Below are 22442 nucleotides of genomic sequence, written 5' to 3' on the forward strand. Positions count from 1 at the left end.
ATTTTTAAGCATCATCAAATTCAAGAGGCATTCCTGAAGATTCAAAGGATTTAATACATACATAGGTCAATTATTGTTTAATGAGGAATACATTGTGAAATTAACTTTATATACTAACAGAACCAATTAAACATAATCATTTTAACAAATAAAAGGCAACATGAAATAGTGGGGGAGCAGGCCTGCACAACCTTTGGCCCTAGGGCCCCTTATGGCTCTCAGGTCACTGGCGGCACGCCAAAGGATTTTGGGAAAATGATTTCGTAAAAATCGCAGGCTGGCTGAAATCCTTTGGCACACCACCAGTGGCATGAGAGCCATAAGGGGCCCTAGGGCTGAAAGTTGTGCAGGCCTGGGGTAGATGGTTGGTCCTTCAGGTGGAAAGTTTCAAATACTGCTTCTAACCCAGACAGCTATATGACCATGTCACTTTACCTCCCAAGTGCTCCCAGGCAACACTCACAGACTATAAATTACTGACATTTGCCGAACTGCATCAGTGGAGGGAGGGTTTATACCCAGAGTTCACTGCACCAATGAAATCACAGGTCCATACCAAACTTTAACCCTACTTCCAACCTGAAGACAGCAGTTTGTCTGTTATTTTCTTCCCTTAATGTCTATCCGTTCATCCTTGTATTTGTGTACATGCTTTCCTTTTACATACTCGGTGTGTATATCAATCTTCAGATTCTGATTTTTTCACTTCACATTAGTTTTTCCATATTTCCTTAAGTTCTTTCTATTTACCCTCCTTAGCACAAAGAGTTTTAGAGCTGGAAGGCACCTCGAAGTTCACCTTCAAAAGCCCCTTCATTTTACAAATAAGGACATTGAGGCCCTTGTAAAATGAGGCAAAAAGATTCACACAAGGTTGCACATCAGGCTAGTGGCAAGGCAAGTTTTAAATTTGGGATCTCCTGATTTCTAGTCATAGAATTATAGACCTGTAGAGCTGGAAGTGATCTGGGACATCATCTGGTCTAATCTCTTTATTTTTATAGATGGGAAAACTAATTTTGAAAAAAAGGAAACTCATTCAATGCCCTTAGTAGATCTAAGTAGGATTGAAACCCAGGCCCTCTGATCCCAAGTCCAGTGCTTGATCCATCACATGGCACTGTCTGCTTCTGCCTTGCCCATACGTCTGGCTCTCCCAGGACGGTAGAGTGGATGTCTCACCTTGTCCCATGGTCCCCAGTTGCTTCTGTTCCTGAGTGCCAGTGAAACCAGGAGTATTAGGTTGGCTAGCTGATGTTTCTGGATCTTCTTTCCCACTAGGATTCCTGCTGATGTCCAAGGGACTAGTTTTGGCAGCCGGTTCTAATAAAGGAGAAAACAGCAAATTATTTCCAGCTCTTGACATACCCATGAATTCCAACTGAGACAGCAAGTGCCTGGGTGTTGGCTGAGCTCTGGGCTCTGGGCCTTGGGTGGGCTAACTCCATTAGGAATCTCATTTGGAAGTAGAGGAGAGGTTTCTTCCCTACCCTTCTGCTTTAACTCTAAGGAACAAGATGGTTCCCATAAAGTGCTAAAGGGTACCTTCTTTGTCTAGACTATCTTGGAACTCAGCCTAAGCAGAGAAAAACCAGCAATTGCATACGACCATCAGTATGGATAAACCTTGCCGATGGGTAAGGTGCTTGTACATCCAACTGTAAGGTCCGTGAATGAGGGGACTAAGTCTTACCTAATCTTCCCTCTTCATCCCTCCCCCCTCTCATGGTTAGCACCATTACTTGTATACAACAGGCACTTAATAAATATTTATAGTTGTGGCTACCTATGCATGCACGCTAACTGACTCTTTCCTTTTGGGTTCATATGCAATTATAATCTCTGCTAACTTTGTGCCTCTGTGACCAACTCCATTTCTAATGGAAATCTCTTGAGGGCAAGAGGCCATATCTCATTACTAATCTGCAGCCCATGTGCTAAGACCTCGGTGGGCTCAATAAAAATTTCCTAACTTTCTCCCTACTCACCTAGTGATTACGTAGGAAGTCTTCTCATTTTTTTTTTTAGGAGAAGAAATCTAGGCCTATCAAATAGGAGGGCATCTTTTCAGAGTCCTGCTATCTATCAATCAGGAGTTGGAGACCGAAGGAGTACTGGCATCTCAGAGTTTAGTTCTGGATCTCATCCACCCCTTGGCCTAGGCCCTAGGGGTTCCTTGTCCCAAGGGCTCTTAGCTCAGGCTGAACCAGGGGAGTCTCACCATAGGGATACAGGGCCTGGGGTCCCAGCTCTGGGGTCCTCAGCTCTCGGTCTCCATCCCCTTGTAGACTGCTGTTGGATGAGCTGCTGGCAGGTGTGACAGCCAGGGCAGGCCTGCTGATAGGGGTCTCTGGGAGGTAGTTCAGCAAGCCCTGGAGGGGGCTGGAATCCACAGTCATGGCTGCTGGCATGGAAATGAGAAGAGAGGGCAAGTATTGATCTGGCTCCTCAGGGGAAGGAACTATGTCTTTTGTAGTCCCATAAGTGGCTCTGCACACAACAGGTTCTCAGTTCAGTGTTGGCCAATGGCCTGAATGAAATGTTCTAGACAGAAAATCAGTGAAAACAGCAAAAGGGGCACAACCTACTGTAGTTGCCACACTCACCTTCCAGGCCCAGTCTCTCCCCCTCTGAACCACTTTCCTTGCTCTCAGGGGTGTCTGGGGTATCCATGGCCTTGGTTTCACCAAACAGGAACTCTGGAATCTCCTTCACCAGACGGACCAGGGCATTGAGGTGAAGGCTGCCCTGGTGCTGACTCACTGGCAGGTTCAAAGAACATAATCTTTGTTATTGTTACTGCTGTTGCTGTTATCATCAGCAGAATTTAAAGTTAATTTAATATATATATATGTTTAATATATATAAAGTATATATAATAAAGTTAATTTAGTACATATATAATTAGAACAAGACAATTTCTATCTATTCTCTCATTTGCTTGCCACAACAACCTTGAGGCAGGTAAAGCAAAAATGAAGATGACATATGAAAAGATGAGGCCCAGAAACTTTAAGGAACCCACCCAACATCTTGGAATAATTCAATAATTCATTATTTGTGCTGACCCCACACAAACTACTATGCTAGGTGGCACAAAGACAAAAATGGAACCATTCTTGTCTTCAAGGGGCTTATGTTCTACTAGGAAGAATGTAACGTGTACCCAGACACCTGATAATTACAAATACAGAATGTCTGAGGAGGGAAAGCACACTAACAACTGGGGGCAGGAAAGAATGAGGAAAGGCTTCACAAGGAGATAGCACCTGAGCTGAGCCTGGAAGAAAATGAGAGATAATAGCTAACAATGACAATAATAGCTAACACGTATATAGTACCTACTATGTGCCAGGCACTGGGCAAAGCACTTTACAAATCTTATCTCATTTGATCCTCACAACAACCTCTCAGAGGCGGAGTGGGGAGTCCTGTATGCCACACAACAAGAACTAGAACCAAAAATATCTCGATTCCTATTTCTCTAGAGAATGTGGCCAGCCCTCCCCTTGCTTCTCCATGACCATACAGGGAGTGCCACAAAGGGCCCTTTTCTTCAGCCTTTTCCATTCCACTCCCTTTAGTCATGTCAGTCTTACCTTCACCTGCCCCACCTGAGCTCTGCGCCTCATCCAAGGCTTGAGCCCTCTGGGTGGTATCTGCACAGGCATCAGCATCAGAGATCTCCAGCTCTTTTCCTGGGATGAAGAGGAGGGGCAGGTGTGTGCATATTGCCAGATTTCTCTGCCAAAGATATGGCCAAGATGACACCAGTCGAAGGTTAAGAGTCAAAAAGTTAGCCTCCAAGACTTGAGTGGGAGAGAGCTTTTCATGTGTGGACTCAGGCTATTGATACCAAGGCCTGGATCAGCTCAAAACATCTTCAAATGTTTCATATTCTGGGATTGGGGCAACTAAAGACAGAGAAAAGCTGAGATCAGGGGGCTAAGGACAGAAGATCCAGGTGGAAGGCCAGGTAGTGAGGTTTCAGGAAACCATCCAGCCTGAGGATGCCTGGAGATGGTCAGAGTGACCTAGGGGGAGGCCCGTTTTCACTTACCCTGGAATCCTCCACCAGGCCTCTCCCATTCCCCATCAGAACAGCCACTGTCCTCCATATCCTCTTGGGGTTCTGTCAGAGAGAGGAATGCAGAGAGTGGAAGCAACTGAGCTGTCCCTAAGAAAGAGAATAGGAAGCCTCACTCTGGGAAGGGGAACCAGGCACCATTCTTGTGCATATAAACATGCACATGCTTATCAACATGAATATAGTATATGAACCAGCCCCTTCTCTTCCCCCATACACATACACACAACTGTGGGCATATACCCATGCACAAAGCCTTGGGCACACATACTTCTATGCATACTCATATGTTCTAGTCTAAGGTTTTCCCATCTCACCTCAGTCCTCAGGAGAATCTCTCACTTGTCTAAATGCTATGGAAACCACAATCTTTCCATCAGCAAACCCTTTAGATAAATGGAGATATAGCAAGAAAGCTGCTATTCTCTCAGCAAACATTACAGAAAGGTCCTGCCTTATCTGTGTCATATAAACCAATCCCTTTGGCTTCCTGCCTCACAGGGACTAAATGACTCCTGTAGTTCAAATCTGCCTAGCAAAGGGCCAAGACAATTGCAGGGAGAGTCAAGGCTAGGGAACCGGCTTCATAGAATACCTCCATTTCTTCTTTATTGGCACAAATACCATTCAACGAGCCCCTGCTGTTCTGTCTAGAAATCAAATAATGTTACTGCTAAAAGGGGCCTTAGATCATCTGGTCAGAGATTCTTAATCTTCTTTGTGTGATGGACTCCTTTGGCCATCTGGGTAAAGCATAAAGGCCCCTTCTCAGAATGTTTTTAAATAATTAAAGGAACATTTAGATTTCAGTTAAAGGTTAGTGAAAATAAAGATGTATTTTTTTCCCCATCCAAGTTCACAGAGCCCCTGAAATCCATTCACGGATCACTTGAAGGCCCATAGACCCTGCATTAAGAAACTGATTTATTCCAAGCTCCTTATTTTAGAGGTAAGAAAATTTAGGCCCAAGAGAGGCTAAGTGACTTGCCCTAGGTCACACAATTAGTTAGTAATAGAGATGCGAGGGCCTTCTAGTATCATGTTGCCTTCTGAGAGGTGACTTGAAATCACGTGGGAAGCCCCATCTGGCTACAACTCCCAGACACCACACCATCCTTGGCCAGACTCATACCCAGGGAGACCAGTGTCTCATAGTTCTCCCTCATCACATCCCGGTGAAATTCCCTCTGCCATTCCTCTAGGAGATGCCATTCATCAGCAGAGAACTTGACAGCCAGATCTTCAAAGGTCACAGGAACCTGTGGGGGAGAGTCAGTCACTAGGGAAAAGCTGGATCTGGCCCTACTCCTGCGGCCTGGCACTGTTGGTTCCTCCATCTGGGAGATTTGACATATGACAGCCCCACTTCCCTTAAAACAGTCACCTAAGATATCCTGAAAGTTAACCAGGAGTATCAAATAGCAGTAAAAGGAAGCCTTCTCCTAGAAGGTTGCCCAAGGATGAACTAATCTACCAGTGACACAGGGGCTATGGTGAGGATAGGATTCCCTGCCTTCAAGTGTCTTTCTTACATTGCCTAAGTATGTTTCACTTCCCTGTGTGACACTTCTTGGAATTTATGCCTCCCTCCTCCATCAAAACTTCATGTGGAAAAAAAAAATTTTTTTTAAATTTTTTTAAATTTCATTTGGTGTATACAGAATCTTTTTTTTAATGGCCCTACAGGACCATGTAATGGTTCCCTGACCTGGCTTTGTCACTTTTGCTGACCAAAGGTGTTCCCTAAGTTCATGGAGAATTCTTGAACCAAATCCAAAGACATCCTTATCCACCTAAGTATAAGTATGGAGCCACTACCAAATAGAATTAATGTCCTTCAAAAAAAAAAAAAAGACTACTCAACAAACATTCATCATATCCACTCTGCTCAAGGCCTTTTAACATTCTCCAAACAAAACTAATTTTTGATGTGCTTTTTTCCCCTTTTAGTACTTTTTAAAATGTACACTTTCTAAAAAAAAAAATACATTTTTGGTTCCCTTACTTTGATTCTTAGCTCTTTGATCTCCTTGTGGGAATATACCCTCTACTGATGAAGAAGGCAATGCTTCCATGCAATTCAATTTATTTTATAAAATTATATTATTATTTGAAACTTTTATTTTATTGTTTATAACTTATAATCATTTGTCCTTATTATTTTAATTATATTATTTTAAATTTTATTTAAAATGCTATTTATTTTATTTTCAGATCTACACCCCCTCTTTCCCACCTCTCCTGACCTGACATGAGAAAACAAGACAACAAAACCTGTTACAAAAATGCAGAGTCAAGTCAAAAAAAATCACACATTAGCTGTGTTTAAAAAAATATGCTCCGAGCCAGGAGAACATTGTACACAACCACAGATATATGGATTCTGTGAGGACCAACCCTGACATACTTCGCTCTTCTCAGCAACGTAAGGTGCAAGGACAACTCCAGGGGACTCACGATGGAGAATGCTATCTTCATCCAGAGAAAGAACTGTGAAGTTTGAATGCAGATTGAGGCACACTTCATGCTCGCCTTTTTTCTTCTCTTTTGTTTTTGTTTTTCGGTTTTGTTTTTTTTTTTGGTACTGTCTCTTCTTTCTCATGATTCACCCCATTGGTCATAATTCTTTTCCACAACTTGACTAGTGTATAAATTAATTCAATGCGAAGTCATACATGGTAGTTATATGAGATTCCATGCCGTCTTGGGGAGGGAGGGGGGAGGGAGGGGAGAAAATCTGGATCTCAAAATTATGTAGAACCGTGTGTTGTAAACTAAAAATAAAAAAAAATTAATAAAAAAATATGCTCCAATCTACCCTCTGAGTCCATCAGCTCTCCATCTGGAGGTGAGGAGCATGTTTCATTATGAGTTGTCTGGAATTATGGTTGGTTGTTGTATTTAGCAGAGTTCCTGATCAGAGTTTCTAAATCTTTCCAAGTTGTTTGTCTTTACAATATTGCTGTTGTTAGATACATGATTGTCCTGGTTTTATTCACTGTACTTTGTATCAGTTCATAAGTCTTCCAAGCTTTCTCTGAAACAATCCCCTTCATCATTTCTTGTAGCACAATAGTATTATTCCATCATGTTCAATTGATGAAGAGATGCTGTATTTTATAACATTTGGGTCCTTTTCCTCTTTCTTTGATCCCTTTGGGGCACAGACCTAGTAGCACTGGCTCAAAAAAGTATGCACACTTTAATAACTTTGGGGGCATATTTCCAAACAAGCAATTCAATTTAATATGTATTTATTAAGTGCCTACTATGTACAAAGCTCTTAGGGATGCATGTGGCGTAGTGGATAGAGAGCTAGCCAAAGAGTTAGGAAGACAGAGCAGTGACAGAGGCCTGGGCCTGAAATAAGGAAGACCTAAGTTCAAACAGAGTCTTAGACACTTACTAGCTGTGACCTTAGGTAACTATTTAACCTCTGTCTGCCTCAGTTTTTATTGGGGATGATAATAGCACCTACCTCCAGAGTTGGAGTGAAGATCAAATGTGATGTTTGTAAAGCATTTAGCACAGCACATGCTTGTTTTCCAGTCGTTCCAGTCATAGACGTGTCCAACTCTTTGTGACCCCATTTGGGGTTTTCTTGGCAAAGATACTGCAGTGGTTTGCCAGATAGTCAGTGTCTGAGACTAGATTTGAACTCGGGTCTTCCTGACTGCAGGCTGGGTGCTCCAAGGTAGAATAGTAGGTGCTATCTAAAAGCTCATTCCCTTTCTTCCTCAGCCACAACCAGGCTGAGTGACACAGAGTCATCTCTAAATGCCTTTGGCCTCCCTTTAAGACTGAATAGCAGAAGATCTGCATTAAGGAAGGAAGTTTCTCGCCCGGAGCAATCTACATCAATCAGAGAGAAAACCTAAAGCATCATACTCTGACGGGAAAAAGAAACGCTCCAGCTCCAAAGGAGTTCAGTGTACAGAGGGAGACAGCATATAAAACAGATGACAGAGAATACAAGACACCTGTACAAATAATACAAGACACAAGTAAATACAAGACAATTAGAAGAGGACATCGACAACTTGGTGGGGTGGAGGGGTTGGAATTAGGCAAGATTTCACACTGGAGGTAGCACTGACAGCCTGGCGGGGTGGGAAGTGGGGGGCTGGGAATTAGGCAAGATTTCACATTGGAGGTAGCACTCGAGCAGAGTCTAGAAGGCAACTAACAACACTCATGGTTTGTTGTGGCTGTTCATTCTCAAAGAGGACCCAAGACATCAGGAGGGTGAGGTCTTGAATTGCATGTAAGTGAGGCAGGGCTGTGCAAACTCATCAGCTTCACTTTCTCCTCCAGAGCCATTTAGGTTCAGTGGCAAGATAGAGATGAAGATGACAGAATCTGGCCCTGAATGCAGCGAGGCCCCTCAGCCTTTTAAAGCTTAGGTCTTTCCCAGGTCTCAGTTTGTCTGAGGCAATGCCCACTCAGTAATTAAACGCTAGGTAAGAAATGAGGCAAAAGATGACATAGTTTGCCTTCACAAAAGAATCAGTCTGGGAGGGGAAGCCCTTCAGACTTTCAACAGTGCTCACAGGCTAAAAGAGGGAAGACTGGCATTCAAAAGAGAGAGAGAGAGAGAGAGAGAGAGAGAGAGAGACTAACAAGAAAAAGAGGCAGAAGCTAGAATAGCAAGTTCAGCCAATAGCTATGAGGCCAATTTGACTGGATTGGAGAGTTCATGAATAGAGGCAACACGAAATAAGACTGGAAAAGCAGCTAGGTGGAAATCAGATTGTGAAGGATTTTTAACGGGAAAGGAACAGAGGGAACAAGCATTTGTTAAGTGTTAAGTTCTATGCCAGGCACTGTGGTAAGTGCTTTACAGATAGGATCTCATTTGATCCTGAGGACAATCCAATGAGGTAGGTACTAGTATTAACCCCATGTTATAGTCGAGGAAGGGGGAAGCTAAGTGGCTAAGTGGATAGAGCACAGGGCCTTAAGTCAGGAAGACTCATTTTCCTGAATTCAAATCTGGCCTCAGACATGTGACCCTGGGTAAGCCCCTTATCCCTGTTTGCCTGAGTGTCCTCATCTGTAAAAACAGCTGGAGAAGGAAATGGCAAACCACTCCAGTATCTTTGAGGTCACGAGTCGGACATGACTGAACAACATAACTGAGGAAACTGAGTCAGTTAAGTGAGTGGCAGACTCAGTCATATAGCTAGTCTCAGAATCTGAACTCAGGTCTTCCTGACTCTAGGCCCAGGAGCCTCACTATAAATTTTGTGTTTTACCCTCTATGTCCAGTTCCCAAGCTGTGCTCCCAGGCATGCAAGCTCCCAGGGGCAGTGGGATATTTTAAATTTGAGGGAAACACAGCAATATACAATATCTGTCACATGATATGATACTGAGCGCTAACTGCCAGTTCCAGGTAGTCTGTTCAATTGAGCTGCTTCAATGAAGATGACTTTCTCAAATGTTTGAGATGTTTTTGTTTGCTTGTACTTTGGGCCAGCCAGTAACTTCTTGGGACTTTGTCATTTGCTATATCGTGCCTTTGTGAAGCTAGGTTTTGGGGAAATGATACGATAAAAAGAAGTACCAAGTGAAATCACTGTGGAGCAGGGAATGAAGGCGGTGGCAGGCAACCCGATTCCAAAATCTGGGAAGCTGTGCAGTGCCCAACAGGAGCACAATTCCCATTAGGAAGTAACTGCGGGAATGTAAGAATGAAAGAAAACCATTATTTCTTTCCATTTATGTGTTATTTGTTTAATGTGTTGTTTTTTTAAATTACTATTAGATTGTTAGGGCATAAATACCTATTAAGTTGTTTCGACCTAACTCCTTAATAAAAGGAATTGTTAAGGGTTTTTTTGGTTCAGTTTTTTTGTTTGTTTGTTTGCCTAGGGGTGCTTCGAAAAATTTACTGGGACCGTGTGAACCAAGAAAATTTGGGGACCTGTGCTCTATGTGATAAGGAGCTATTAAGGATTTCTGAGCAGGGGAATGGCATGGTCAGACTTGTTTTAGGATTATCAATCTGACTGCTATGTGAAAGATGGTTCTCTATATCCATCATACAGCTGTACAGGGAGAGTTCTCAGAAGGTTATTGCCACACTCCAAGGGAGAGATCATGAAAGCCTGAATCAGAGCACATGACTGGACAGACGAGGACGGATACAAAAGATGGGAGGGAGGTAGGATTGATAAGGACTTGGAAAATGACTACCTATGACTTCTCATCCCATCCAATTCCTTCCCAGCGCTTTCAAGAAATCCTACAAAGATGATCTACCCTACGTTCTAAATATAGTCCTCTAGTTCTTTTAATTTTTCATGGATATTCATGGAGCACTCAGGCTGTCCATCTTTTATTTTTACCCTTTACTCTCAAGGCATAACCAACCCACTGCCTTTTCTGATCATAAGCACTGTTGATGAGCTTCCAGTTATTCGTTGGGGAGGTGGGGAGAAGATGAGGACAGTCACTGAACTGAACCTACAATATGGCATTTCAACTCCCAAATGGATGGGAATCTATTGCAATCAGAAACAAGACAGCACTAAAGCAGCTATGAAGGCAACAGAACTATCATACATACATCAAATACATGCTCTGCACTTAAGAGTCTCCATAACCTACCTGACCCCAACCTTTTTATTCACTCTAACCTTCCCACTGCTCTTCAATACCTATCCTGAGCCTCATTACCACCTTCCTTCCTTTCCCCCACCCCCACCCCAAAAAACATGTCCTATTCCCTGACCTTCAAAAGCCCTTCTTTTCTGCATCTTTCTAAAGTCGATCAAGTCTTCAAAAGCCAAGGTCAAACCCTGTTTTGTCCACGACCACCCTAGTGCCTGATGATCTCTCCTTCCTACAATTTCCTGGAGATACTTTCAGGGGTACCACACATTTTGGCCCATAATCTATCCTATCCTGTTCCTCTGCTTAAATTGTGACTCTCTTCTTTCCCAGGGAAATTTGCCTCTAATGATCATCACTGCCATTTTTATTACTTTTAACAGATGAAGGTACTATAATACTGTAACTACAATGAAAGTACTGACTGACTGAGAAGCTATATGATGTAGTGGAAGACATGTTCAAGTCTCTTGGCCTGCTGACACATACTGGCCCCCATCTCTGACACAGATTGGCTGTGTGATGCTGAATAAGCTGCTTAACCTCTCAGTGCCCCCAAGGGAATGATCTAAAATAGGAGGAGGGAACCTGCAGCCTCTAGGCCACATGTGGTCCTCTAGGTCCTCAAGTGTGGCCCTTTGACTGAATCCAAACTTCACAGAACAAATCCCCTTAATAAAAGGATTTGTTCCATAAAACCTGGACTCAGTCAAAAGGCCGCACCCCCAAGGACTTAGTGAGATCACAGGTTCCCCACCCCCATTTAAAACTACAAATTCAAAAATAGTGGTAATGTTAAAAGTGGCTTTTTTTAAAAGTTTTTTCTTATTTTTTATTCTTTTGGAGGGGGGAAAGCAGGGCAGTTGGGGTTCAGTGACTTGCCCAAGGTCACATAGCTAGTACGTGTGTCAAGTGTCTGAGGGCACATTTGAACTCAGGTCCTCCTGATTCCAGGGCCAGTGCTCTACCCACTATGCCACCTAGCTGCCCCTAAAAGTGGATTTTTAAGAGTTAAGAGTGGTCTTTTAAAAACTGATATAGCTAATTCCATTTTACTCTGTATTTGCCATTTCTGCTACATTAGACTTCTGCAAGTACTTCAGGACCAGCTCACAAGAGTTACTTTCCTTCCGTGCTTTAATCTAATTGCTATGGAGACTTAATTGCCACAAAGGAGGGCTTTAACAGCCCAAGGACTTGTGGTCCACTGGGCTTGGAATTAGAAGACTCTTCATGAGTTCAAATCTGGCCTCAGACATTTACTAGCTATGTGACCCTAGGCAACAACGCTGTTTGCCTCAGCTCCTTATCTGTGAAATGAGCTGGAGAAAGAAACAGCAAACCACTTGAGTATTTTTGCCAAGAAAACCCCAAAATGGGGTCATGCAGAGTCGGACACAACTGGATAATAACAAATGGTCCCCTTTGATTTAGTGCAACTGGCTATACTAACAAGGACACATTCCTCCTTTATCTCCTGTAACTTGTGATATACATTCTCCTTAACAAGCATAACTTTTATTCTTTTTATGACCAGCTGCACTGCAACAAGCAGCTATTTTTTTTTCCTTTGTCTTGTGCAATGTATAAATATTACTAACCAAATTGTAAGGGATACATTTCTCCATATACTTGCTGGTGAAGTGTGTCTCACTCTAAGTGAATAAACTGCAGTGATATTGTCTCTGTCTCATTCTGGCTTATTGGCATTGGCTAGTCAATGGATCTAACGAAAAATCATGTGACAGTGATATGCATTGGTAGATGGTATTTCCTCACTGAGAGGCCACCAAAACAAAGAAATCACAGCTCTAGACCACCCCACCCCCTAAAAAAAGTCTTAACCATGTCTTTAAAGCACCACCCCTGCTTTAAGAATTTCACTGGGCCCTTTGGCCTATGTACCATCACAGCCCAGAAGTGGTTGGGTACTTGGTCTAGTAACTTCAGTATTTGTGTAAACAAGAGAGAGTGATTTAGATCAAAGACAGTATGTATTTCCAATTCAGAAAGGAAAGCTGCCAACTAATAATGATTGCTTTCCTCACACCACATCCACTCAACTTCAGGCCCTCATAGTTTCTCAATCAGACTGTGGCAATGGCTTCTACTTGGTGCCCCTGCAGTCAGCCTGGCCCTCCTCTAGTCCTCCGAAGTTGCCAACCTGGCATTTCTAAACCTAGGACTGAGAGCTAGTCAATCTTCTTCCCAGGAAGCTTGAGTGGTCCCCTACTGCCTCGAGGATGAATTATAAAATCCTCAGTTTGGCATTTAAATAACACAGGAAGATTTGCAAATCACTTTACAAATCTTATCTTACAGAAACCTTTCTCGATTGGACCAAAGTCAACTCCAGGGAGATTAATACTTTACTCTCCCTCCAGTACAGCACCTCCAGTTGAACTGGCTTGCTTACTGTTCCCCATACAAAGCACTCCATCTCTCAGTTATGCACAGGCTTTCTTTCCCCATCGCATGGCAACACTCTCCCTCCCCGGCCTCCAGGAACCCCCGGCTGTCTTCAAGGCTCAGCTCAAGTGCCATCCCCTTGAAGAAGCCTTTTGTGATCCACCTCCACCCCCAAATCACTTGGTACTTTTTTTTTCCATCCGTGAACATGTTGTAACCTCAAGCCCTCCCCACCATCTGTAAAATGTAAACACTTACAGGCAGCAACTATCCAGTTTTTGTATTTGAATCTCGAAAACTAACACATAGTAGGAGCTTAGGAAATGCTTGTTGTTTGATTGCACCTACCTTGATATAGGATGTCCCAAAAGTCTTAGTGTAGTCTTTGGTGTAGAACTACACTAAAACTTTTGGGACACCCCATATAGTGGGCTTCAAGGCTTGCAAAATGCTGCTTCCCTCTAACCAGCCTCACGGATAGCATATGATTATTATCTCAGTTCTGCAGATAAGGAGAGTGAGCCTAAGAGCTGCCCCTAGCCAGTCAGAGCACCTCGGATCTTTAAAGGACACAGGTCTTCTGATGCTTCCCTCTACCCCATTCTTACCTTTCTATAACACAATTTAGTAACTATTACATGGGTGGAGTAAGACCTACTGGAAGAAACTACAAAGCAATACCAAAGTTACCAAATTAGAATTGCATGTTCAACTATTAATTCAGTTACTTTAAAAATGTACTTTTTAATAAAATCATGGTCTTGTCTTCTAAACAGAACCAGCTATCCAGTCTTCTTCCAACCCTCTACAGATACTGTGGTCCAGTGACATTGGCCTCCTAACTCTTCCTTGCACAAGATACTCCATCTCCCCACTCCCTGAATGCTTCATTGGCTCTCCTCTAAAGAATTCAATCTTCATCTCCAGGGAAGCTTCCCCTGGCTTCCTTCATCCACAGCTAAAATCATCTTCCACAAGAAGCTTTTCCTGATCCCCAAATGTTAGTGTCTTTCTTCTGAGATTATCTCCAATTAATCCAATATAGATCTCATTTGTACAACCTCATTTGCATGTTGTCTCCCCCATGATAAAGTGAGTTACTTGAAGGCAAGAGATTATTTTAGCCCTTCTTTGAATGCCCAAAAGCTAACACAGTAGCTGTCACAACATCATGGCATCACCTCCCTGATGTGTTTGTTGACTTGACTTGTCCATTAGTGATATCTGTGCCACTCTCCAACTCTACCTGTCACCCTTTTGGCTGTAACCTAACAGCCTCATGGGATCACAGATTTAGAGCTGGAAGGGATCTTAGAGATCATAGAGTCTAACCTCCTAATTATACAGATGAGGCAACTGAGGTCATGACTTGCCCAAGGTAACAAAGAAAGTAAGTGACAAAGCTGTTGTCTGAATCCTGCTCCTCCAGTTCCATTCCAAATCCGGAGTTCTGCCCACCTTCTCCCCACTTAGTGCCAGATAATCCCACTAAAATTCTGATTTCCTTTTAACCCATTTAAAAGTTTCACCAGCTTAGTCAGGCCACAGATGTTCTTTTCACTTATAAGCAGCCTTCAGTAGGCACTTAATAAACATTTATTGACTGACCATATTTTTCTCTTAGGCCCATTTCATCTTTCTGAGTCTCAGTTTTCCCATCTATAAAAAAAATAGGGATAATGCCACTTGCACGGTGAGAGTTGGCATAAGGAACACCTTGACTATCGGACTGGAGAGCCCGCTTTATTTTGTCAGGAAGATCTCACTTTAAGGCATAAGGGGGAGGCCCCATTATATGTCAAGATGATGGCACATAATGTCAGGGGAAAGAATTGCAGAGAAACTTAGGCCCAGAGGATACATCTGCTTCTACGTCATTGTCAGTGTAAGACTTAAGTGGCCTAGCCCAGGGTAGTGTGGAAATAGCCAAGGATATGTTGATAGGTTCTGCTGCCAATCATACCTATCAACATGAAGAAACATCTTCATAACTGGTTTATTATAAGCTCAGAGCACAGGCTCATGATAGTTAAATAACCACTGAGGACCACACAGTTCTCATAACTGTGATATGGTCTCTAGTTATATCTATAAGAAAGATACAATTGGAATTTACAGATGCCAAAAAGGAAAGGTAAGGATTTACATCTCTAGTTATATCTATAAGAAAGATACAATTGGAATTTACAGATGCCAAAAAGGAAAGGTAAGGACTTACATTTCAAAGGCAAAACTGATAGCCAGCAAACAGAAAGGAAGGTTTTCATGTCAAAGTACAGAAGGGGAAAATTTACATCAGTTCAAGTTGTAAATTGACCAACAAACCCTGAGAGGTTTTGCTATGGAATTTACCACCAGGAGGAAACTGTTTATGATAAAGCTGAGCCAGAAATTCTTTTACCCTTGGCCAGTTAATCATCTGGGTGAACTTTTTGGAGGTCTCAGTTAAATTCCAAACTGTAAGAAAGCCTCAGGCAATTATATGATTTTCTTTACAAATAAAATTGCTGTACTAAAGCCAATAGAAAGGAAATTTAAAACTCTTATGACAAGGGTCATAGGTGTTAGGCAAAGTTTATACTCCTTAGAAACCAGCTGTGAAAATACTTAGATGGACAGGGTATCTCAGTTCTTGTGGAAATGACCAGTGTCCATCAAGAGGATGGGAAAGGGAAGACCTCACACACCGCCCAATTCTGTCCAGAATTCTCAACAACCAGCAGTGGGGGATGCACTCACTCTAGCCATTTACAAGGCTATTATGGGACGGGTTTCATGCATAGTTAAAAGAACAGAAGGAAGTAAGAAACAACTATTAGGGGCCTCTGGTTGGGGGTAGGAAAAGAGTTTCAAAGAGGGGATCTGGAAGAACTGCATCACTGTGGGAGAGTCACAAGTCATAAAAGATGTCTTATCAGACCTTTGTTCAGTGAAGTGGTCCATGGGATAGTGTTAAGAGTGCTGGATTTGGAGTGGGAGGACTAGCTTTGTCACTCACCTGAATGACCTCAGGAAAGCTATTTATCCTCTTGGGACCTCAGTTTCCTCATCTGTAAAGTTAGAGGGTATGCTAGAAGGCTTTTAAGGCCCCTTCTGGATATTCTGGATCTCAGCTTTGCTGGGCCTAGGCTGGCAATAAATATTCTTAAAATACACAATTAAAAATCTCAGCCTCTACATTACTCTGCCTCCCCTACCTTCTGGTGTAGAAGTATTTTGTGTCCTGGACCCCTCTGGCAGTCTGATGAAATCTACAGACTCCTTCTCTTAAGTGCATCAATTAAAATACATAGGATTACAAGGGAATAAATGAAATTGAATAAATTAAATGAAAATGAATCAAATGAAATTGAATGAATAAATGAAATAAATAAATTGAAATAAGGATGTGAATTTGTTTCTCATCCAAGTTCACAGACCCCTTTAAATCTATCCAGGGTCCATGGATCCCACATTAAGATAATGAGCTCTGTGAGGGTAGGGTCTATCTTTTGCCTTTGATCCTCCCAGTGCCTGGCACATTTTAGGTGCTTAATAACATGTTTATTGACTGGCTAGATGATCTAAGGCAGGGGTGGGGAATCTGCAGCCTTGAGGCCACGTGTGGCCCTCTAGGTCCTCAAGTGCAGCCCTTTGACTGAATCCAAACTTCACGGAACAAATCTCCTTAATAAAAGGATTTGTTAAAAAATAAAAATAAAAAAATAAAAGGATTTGTTCTGTAAAACCTGGACTCAGATCCTTTGAAGGTTCCCCACCCTGATAAGGTCTCTTCTAGCTCTCTATATTCTGTCAGTCCCTGAATTCTAAGTGGGTGAGGGGAGAGGAGAACTGGGAAACAAGTATGTTTTGTTTATGTCCAGCAGCACCTGTTGCTGAAGCTATGCCCCAGGCCAGTCAACCAGAATGAACCAAATGCATCCAGAGCTGGACTGGCACTTCTGACTTGACCTCCCAGGACACTCTATTACCACCAAGGCCAGATGGAGGGAACAAGCTCCTGTGCTTTCATAGGTGAGCCTGTTGCCAGCTGTTCTCCAGATATGAAATGACCCTTGCCATATTATTGCCAATCAGAGCCTTTTTAATGTGGCAGAAGAGGAAACTCAAGCCCAGAGGTTAAGTGACTGGCCCGAAGTAACACAGGAGGTAAGTGGCAGAGCTAAGATTCGAAACCATAGTTAATTCTAACCTCTGATCCCAAATATAGAAGGAACCTTTGCAAATCATTGTCACTTTTTCATGGAAAATGTCTTTTTTTTTCCTGACACACAGACCTTTGTATATGCACCCCTTTGATATGGTCTTTAAAAGGCTCATTCCAGGGTTCTTGCAACCATACAAACTCATTTCCTTTCCCTTTCCTCTTTCTCTCTGAACCTAAATCTCTTAGGGGAAGAGACCCCCTCCTCAGTGAATGGGAAGGTGTCAGAGAATGGACACTGTGTTGAAATCCCTGGGGAGAATAAAATAGCAAGAGAGGTCTGAGGCACTGGATACTGTTTTGTTGGTCAGAAAACATCTATTAAGTGTTTATATATGTGCCAGGTACTGTGCCAGAAAGGTGAGGTTAATGTCCCTGCCCTCAAGGAGCTCACCTTCTAATAGGAGAGACAACATGAGAATAAATATATAGAGAGAGAATATATGAGAATAAATAATACTATTAATAACAAATAAAATAAATTTATTAATTTAAATGTAAATAATCAAAATAACATAAGAATATATGTACATATATGTGTATATATGTGTGTGTATATCAGAAATGAAAGGCAATCTCAGAGGAAAAGCCTAGTCAGCTTTTGGAGGTTCATCAGATCTTGCTCTCTTGGGCCTATCCATGGATATAGGTATTATTAGCCTAACTTAAATGAGATAACATTTGTTAAGTGCCAGTGCCTGGGTGCTTAAGAAATACTTATTCCCTCTTCTACCCCTTCACCTAAACTTTAAGAGATTTTTGTTCTAGCTCATCCACAATATTATCTTCATGTGAAACTGCTCACCTCCCTCTCAGGGATTTTCCCTTATTATGTTATCTTGTCTGAGCTTCAAGTGTTCTATGGCTAATGAGGTCAAGGTCATGGGTTATATTCCCCCTGAATACTTAGACCACACACCATACTTCTAAGTCAGCTTCAGGTGATACTTTTAACTCTGGTTATAGACTGACCCTTAGCCCACGTGACTCAGATCTTTAATTCTTATCAATCCGTCCTATATATGCTTGCCCTTGGTCATGGGTTGATGGAAGGATGCCTAGCTTAGCACAACCCATTCCTACAATTGAAGAAACAACTCTAAGGGCCCATTCTTCCAAGAGGAGTCAAGGAGCTTTCTGCCAATCATTTCTCCCTAGAGAAACCCTCCTCTCAAAAGCTGTAGAACAGGGCTGAGGCTGATCAGGACCTCCTCCCCTCAAAACCAAAACATGAGGTCAGACATCACCACTCCCCATTATTGATCCCAGGTAGCTGCTTCCCTACTTTAATCTCTCCTTCCTCCCTCATCAGAGGTGTCCCTACTATGACTCTGCTCTTCAACCCAGGAAGGGGAGGAGTTGTATAGTCTCATCCCTACCCCTTCCATCAAACTCCAGTGCTGTCTTCTTCACTTTCCAAAAGTGCCTATATACTGGCACACCTTTATGCAACTTTCCATTGGCTTTGGCTCTCGATCTTTATAAACTCATTCCCAGTCCGGTATCTCAGTAACCAACCCTCCTGCCCCCTCATCTCTGATATTTCTTAGCCTGTGTTTTCGGGGAAGGAGGTGGGGGAGGTGGGGAGTGCAGAGAACTCAGTGCTTAAACCTAGTCAATGAATTTCTAGTGCTAGGATTTCAACTGCATAGGAGAGAGATTTTAGGGGAGCAGGATAAGTCTCCCGGAGGCTCCTCTGGACTTTCTCTTTTCAAACCACGCGGGATTCAGTCTTCGAATAGGGCCAAGGGGCTGCTAAGCACCCCACGTCCATACAGCTGGGGACCAGGAGGGAAGGGCTCGCCCGGATGCAGGATCTAGCGGGCTGTCCCAGCCGGGGGAAAGTTTGATAGAAAGTGCTGTGTCCCAGCTCTGGGCTCTTCCCCTAAGGGGACAGGGGATGATGCCCCACTAGCTGGTCGGGTGACAACATCCCCGTGGGTTTCCTTACTTGGTACACAGCCTGGGGGGTGGGAGGAGGAGGATAGAGGGTACAGGGCTCACGTCCAACACCACCCCCAACACCCATGCACACATAAGCTTACCTGGAGAGCCATCACCGCCGGGGGCAGCCTCCCCACTGACTTACCCTAGGGGCCGAGGCCAGGAATCCCCCGCACCCCAGCCACCAGGCCTTTGTCTCCCCCAAGACTTGGCGGGGGAGGCGGGGGGGGGTTCTGTCTGTCTGCTTGTCTGTACGTCCCACCCCTTCCAAGGAACTGGGCTGTGCAGTGCAGGGCACGATGACGGAATGGCAGAGCAGCAGACCTGAGAACTGGGGGAAGGGCTGTCCGACCCCAGCTGGGTAAGTGGCTATCGGAGAGGGGCGGAAGAGGCTCTGGACGGTCCCAGCAACACGAGGTTGGGGGAGTGATGGGAGCTAGGGGTGCTAAAGGAAGGAGGGGAGTGTCTGAGAGCCAGGAGCTCTCCTCCAGCTGATTGCCTCCCCGGAGTGGAACCGCCTCCCCACCCAGTCTCGCATCCCTGGGAGTTGTAGTTCCATCCCTCCCGTCTCCGGAATGCCTGCCTGGGTGGCCCGCCTCCCGAGTAAAAAGAACTACAAATCCCAGAAGCTCCCAGGGTAGCTGTGAGCCTCAGGGGCGGAGGGAATCTGGGGCGGCTGGTCCTTCCCTAAGACTGGGACGGGGTAGGGGCTGTGATGGGGGAGGGGAGCTGAGGAGCAGCCCCAGGAACCAAATGCTACTATCTCAGGGCTGTTAGTTGGGTCCCAACATCTTTCTCATAAGCAAGCCCCCCAGAGCAAAAGCTCACCTCTCACAATATATACTCTTTCAGCTAATAGGCTCAGAGCCACAAGGTATTGCAACCCGACTCATTGCCTAATTAGCTTATTAACAAAGGGTGTGTAAAGCTTCCAATAAGCAAGTAAACTTCCCTTAATAGGCTCCACTTGAGGCCTACACTCTGTAGTCTATATTATTCCCCCTACCCCACCCCTGGCGCCAGGCCCAGGGTGAATAAAGAGTGGCTGTAGGAGCTGGACATTGACCAACAAAATCCTGAAGTAGCCCAAGTTTGTCTGAAGCATCTTCTGCCACCATTTTCTGACACCCTCCCCTGCTTCCCCTGTTGTTAGCCTTGTACCCAACGTCCTTCCCCCTTTCTCTTAACCTCCTACAAAGGCATTTCCACACCTACAGGGGCATTGGAAAGTCCTCTTTACCCATAGTTACTTTCCCAACGGATGAGTGAAATTCCACTATTAGAGTTCCATGCAGATACTTCTGGGAAGTGTAGCACCAGCGCCTGTCCTAAACCAGACTGAAAAGTCAGGGGCAGTTCATCCTTGGTGCTCCTTCACCTGCTCTTCAGACTTTCTCCCTCCCTGGTATGAGAAGAGTTCTAGACTCTCAGATCCCACCACAGACCTATGTGACCTCAAGCAAAGGACTTAATCTCTCTGAGCCTCAGTTTCCTCATCTATGAAATGGGGGTACCCACACTATTTACCTCATGGGGTTTTTAAGAAGCACTATGTAAATGAGAGCTATTATTATTTATTTACTTCCTGGTCCCTCCTCTCAGCCACCTATCCAGCAATCTAGGATCCTCTAGGACAGGCATTCTTAGCTTGAAGTCCAAGAACTTGTTTTAAATACAAACACATAATCATTTCAGTATAATTGATTTCCTTTGTAATTCTATATATTTTATGCATCAAATGAAAAGAGGTTCACAGGCTGACCAGACTACCAAAGGAGTCTATCACATACACATTAAGAACCTTGCTCTAGGCTTCAGGTGTCAGCTGAGTTACAGGCCTGACAACCAGAAAACGTTAAAAACCAAAGGGCTAGATCTCTAATAGCATTTCAGACATTGTGTATATAGGCAGGTACTTGCTCTGTTGGCTTCCATGTAGGGTAGTTTTGCCCAGCATTCCTCATCCCAGAATGTTGATGACAACCAATCCCGTGGCATAGGATCACAGGTTCTGAACTGCAATAGACCTCAAAGGTCATCTCATTTAGCTCCCTCATTTTAAAGATGAGGAGTGTTGCCTTGCCAGAGGTCACAAACCTAAGTGGGAGTTTCAGCTCAAGTACCACCTCCTACCAAAGTCTTTTCTCAATAACCCTAGATGTTAATGTTCCTCCTAGTCACTAATTAAATGAAGTTGTATTTATTTTGTCTTTGCTTATCTGTGTTCATGTCATTATCCCCCCAGCAGAATTAGCTCCCTAAGCAGGACTATCTCCTTTTTATTATGTTTATAGCCCAAGTGCCTAACACATAGTGAGCGCTTTAAAAAAAAAAAACGCTTTCTGAATTGAATTTAATGAAAGAAAAGTAACAAAGTTGTCCACATCCTTTGACCCAGAGATCAACTTCTGAGTTCAGGTCAGTTCAACAAGCATTTATTAGGTCCCTACTACATGTGTCTCAGGCACTGTCCTAGGAACCAAGGACAAAAAGACAAAAAGGAAGTAGTTCCTGCCTTTAACAAAACTTACTTTCTATTGATAAGAAAAGACAGATCTGTGAAAATAGCGGCATTATTTCTACCAGCAAAAAATTGGAAGTGTGTGGAACAAGTGAAGACCTCTCATAAAAGGGAGCAAATTAGATAAATAGAAATAAGTAGGATAGTGAGTCCCATTTCTCTACTTAGATATTTTCCTTTCTGTAAAGCCATTTCTCTACTTAGATGTTTTCCCCTCCATAAGCCAAGCTAGCGACCGTAAGGCCCCCGAGGTTAAGAATAGGACACAGGATGCTCACATCCTGTGTATTTACCTAATGGTGAGAGCCTTGAAAGAAAGAAGGGTTGAGGTGAATAAGTCAGCAACCATAAAATCCTCTGAAAGTAAGGATAGGACACAGGATGCTCACCTCCTGTGCACTGACCCCAGGATAAGGGACCCCTGGCTTGGGAGAAGAATGGATGAAAAGCCGGAAAGCCAGGTGCAATGTAGACGTGCAAGACCAGTTAGGTATAAGAATGATGGGAGACAAAATGTAAGGGTGCTGGGGGATATCTGTCACAGATGTAATGGTGATGGGAGGCATCCGTAGCAGAAGCAAGGGTGATGGGAAAGGCTAGTCTGCCACAGATGTGAAGATGAGGTAACCAACAACTGGCTTCTGCCTGTCACAGATAACCAA

At 43.5% G+C, this 22442-nt stretch overlaps 1 protein-coding gene across 2 annotated transcripts in view; it reads right to left on the reverse strand.

Moving 5' to 3' along the window:
* Nucleotides 1-9662, reverse strand: part of KRBA1 (KRAB-A domain containing 1) — a 35156-nt gene extending 25494 nt beyond the window's left edge. Inside the window, exons 1-7 of one of the 2 annotated variants that reach the window (XM_036759089.1) lie at nt 9654-9662; nt 5220-5346; nt 4061-4177; nt 3600-3698; nt 2607-2762; nt 2222-2404; nt 1183-1323 (exon numbers count right to left, since the gene is read on the reverse strand). In XM_036759089.1, coding sequence (XP_036614984.1) covers nt 1183-1323; nt 2222-2404; nt 2607-2762; nt 3600-3698; nt 4061-4177; nt 5220-5253 — 730 coding nt within the window. In that variant the 5' untranslated portion in view covers nt 5254-5346; nt 9654-9662. Of the gene's footprint in view, nt 1-1182; nt 1324-2221; nt 2405-2606; nt 2763-3599; nt 3699-4060; nt 4178-5219; nt 5347-9653 lie in introns of those variants that run through there. The other variant, XM_036759088.1, reaches the window with a different exon arrangement.
* Between the last annotated feature and the right edge of the window lie 12780 nt (nt 9663-22442).

The sequence above is a fragment of the Trichosurus vulpecula genome, chromosome 5, assembly GCF_011100635.1.
Source record: "Trichosurus vulpecula isolate mTriVul1 chromosome 5, mTriVul1.pri, whole genome shotgun sequence".
Lineage (NCBI taxonomy): Eukaryota > Metazoa > Chordata > Mammalia > Diprotodontia > Phalangeridae > Trichosurus > Trichosurus vulpecula.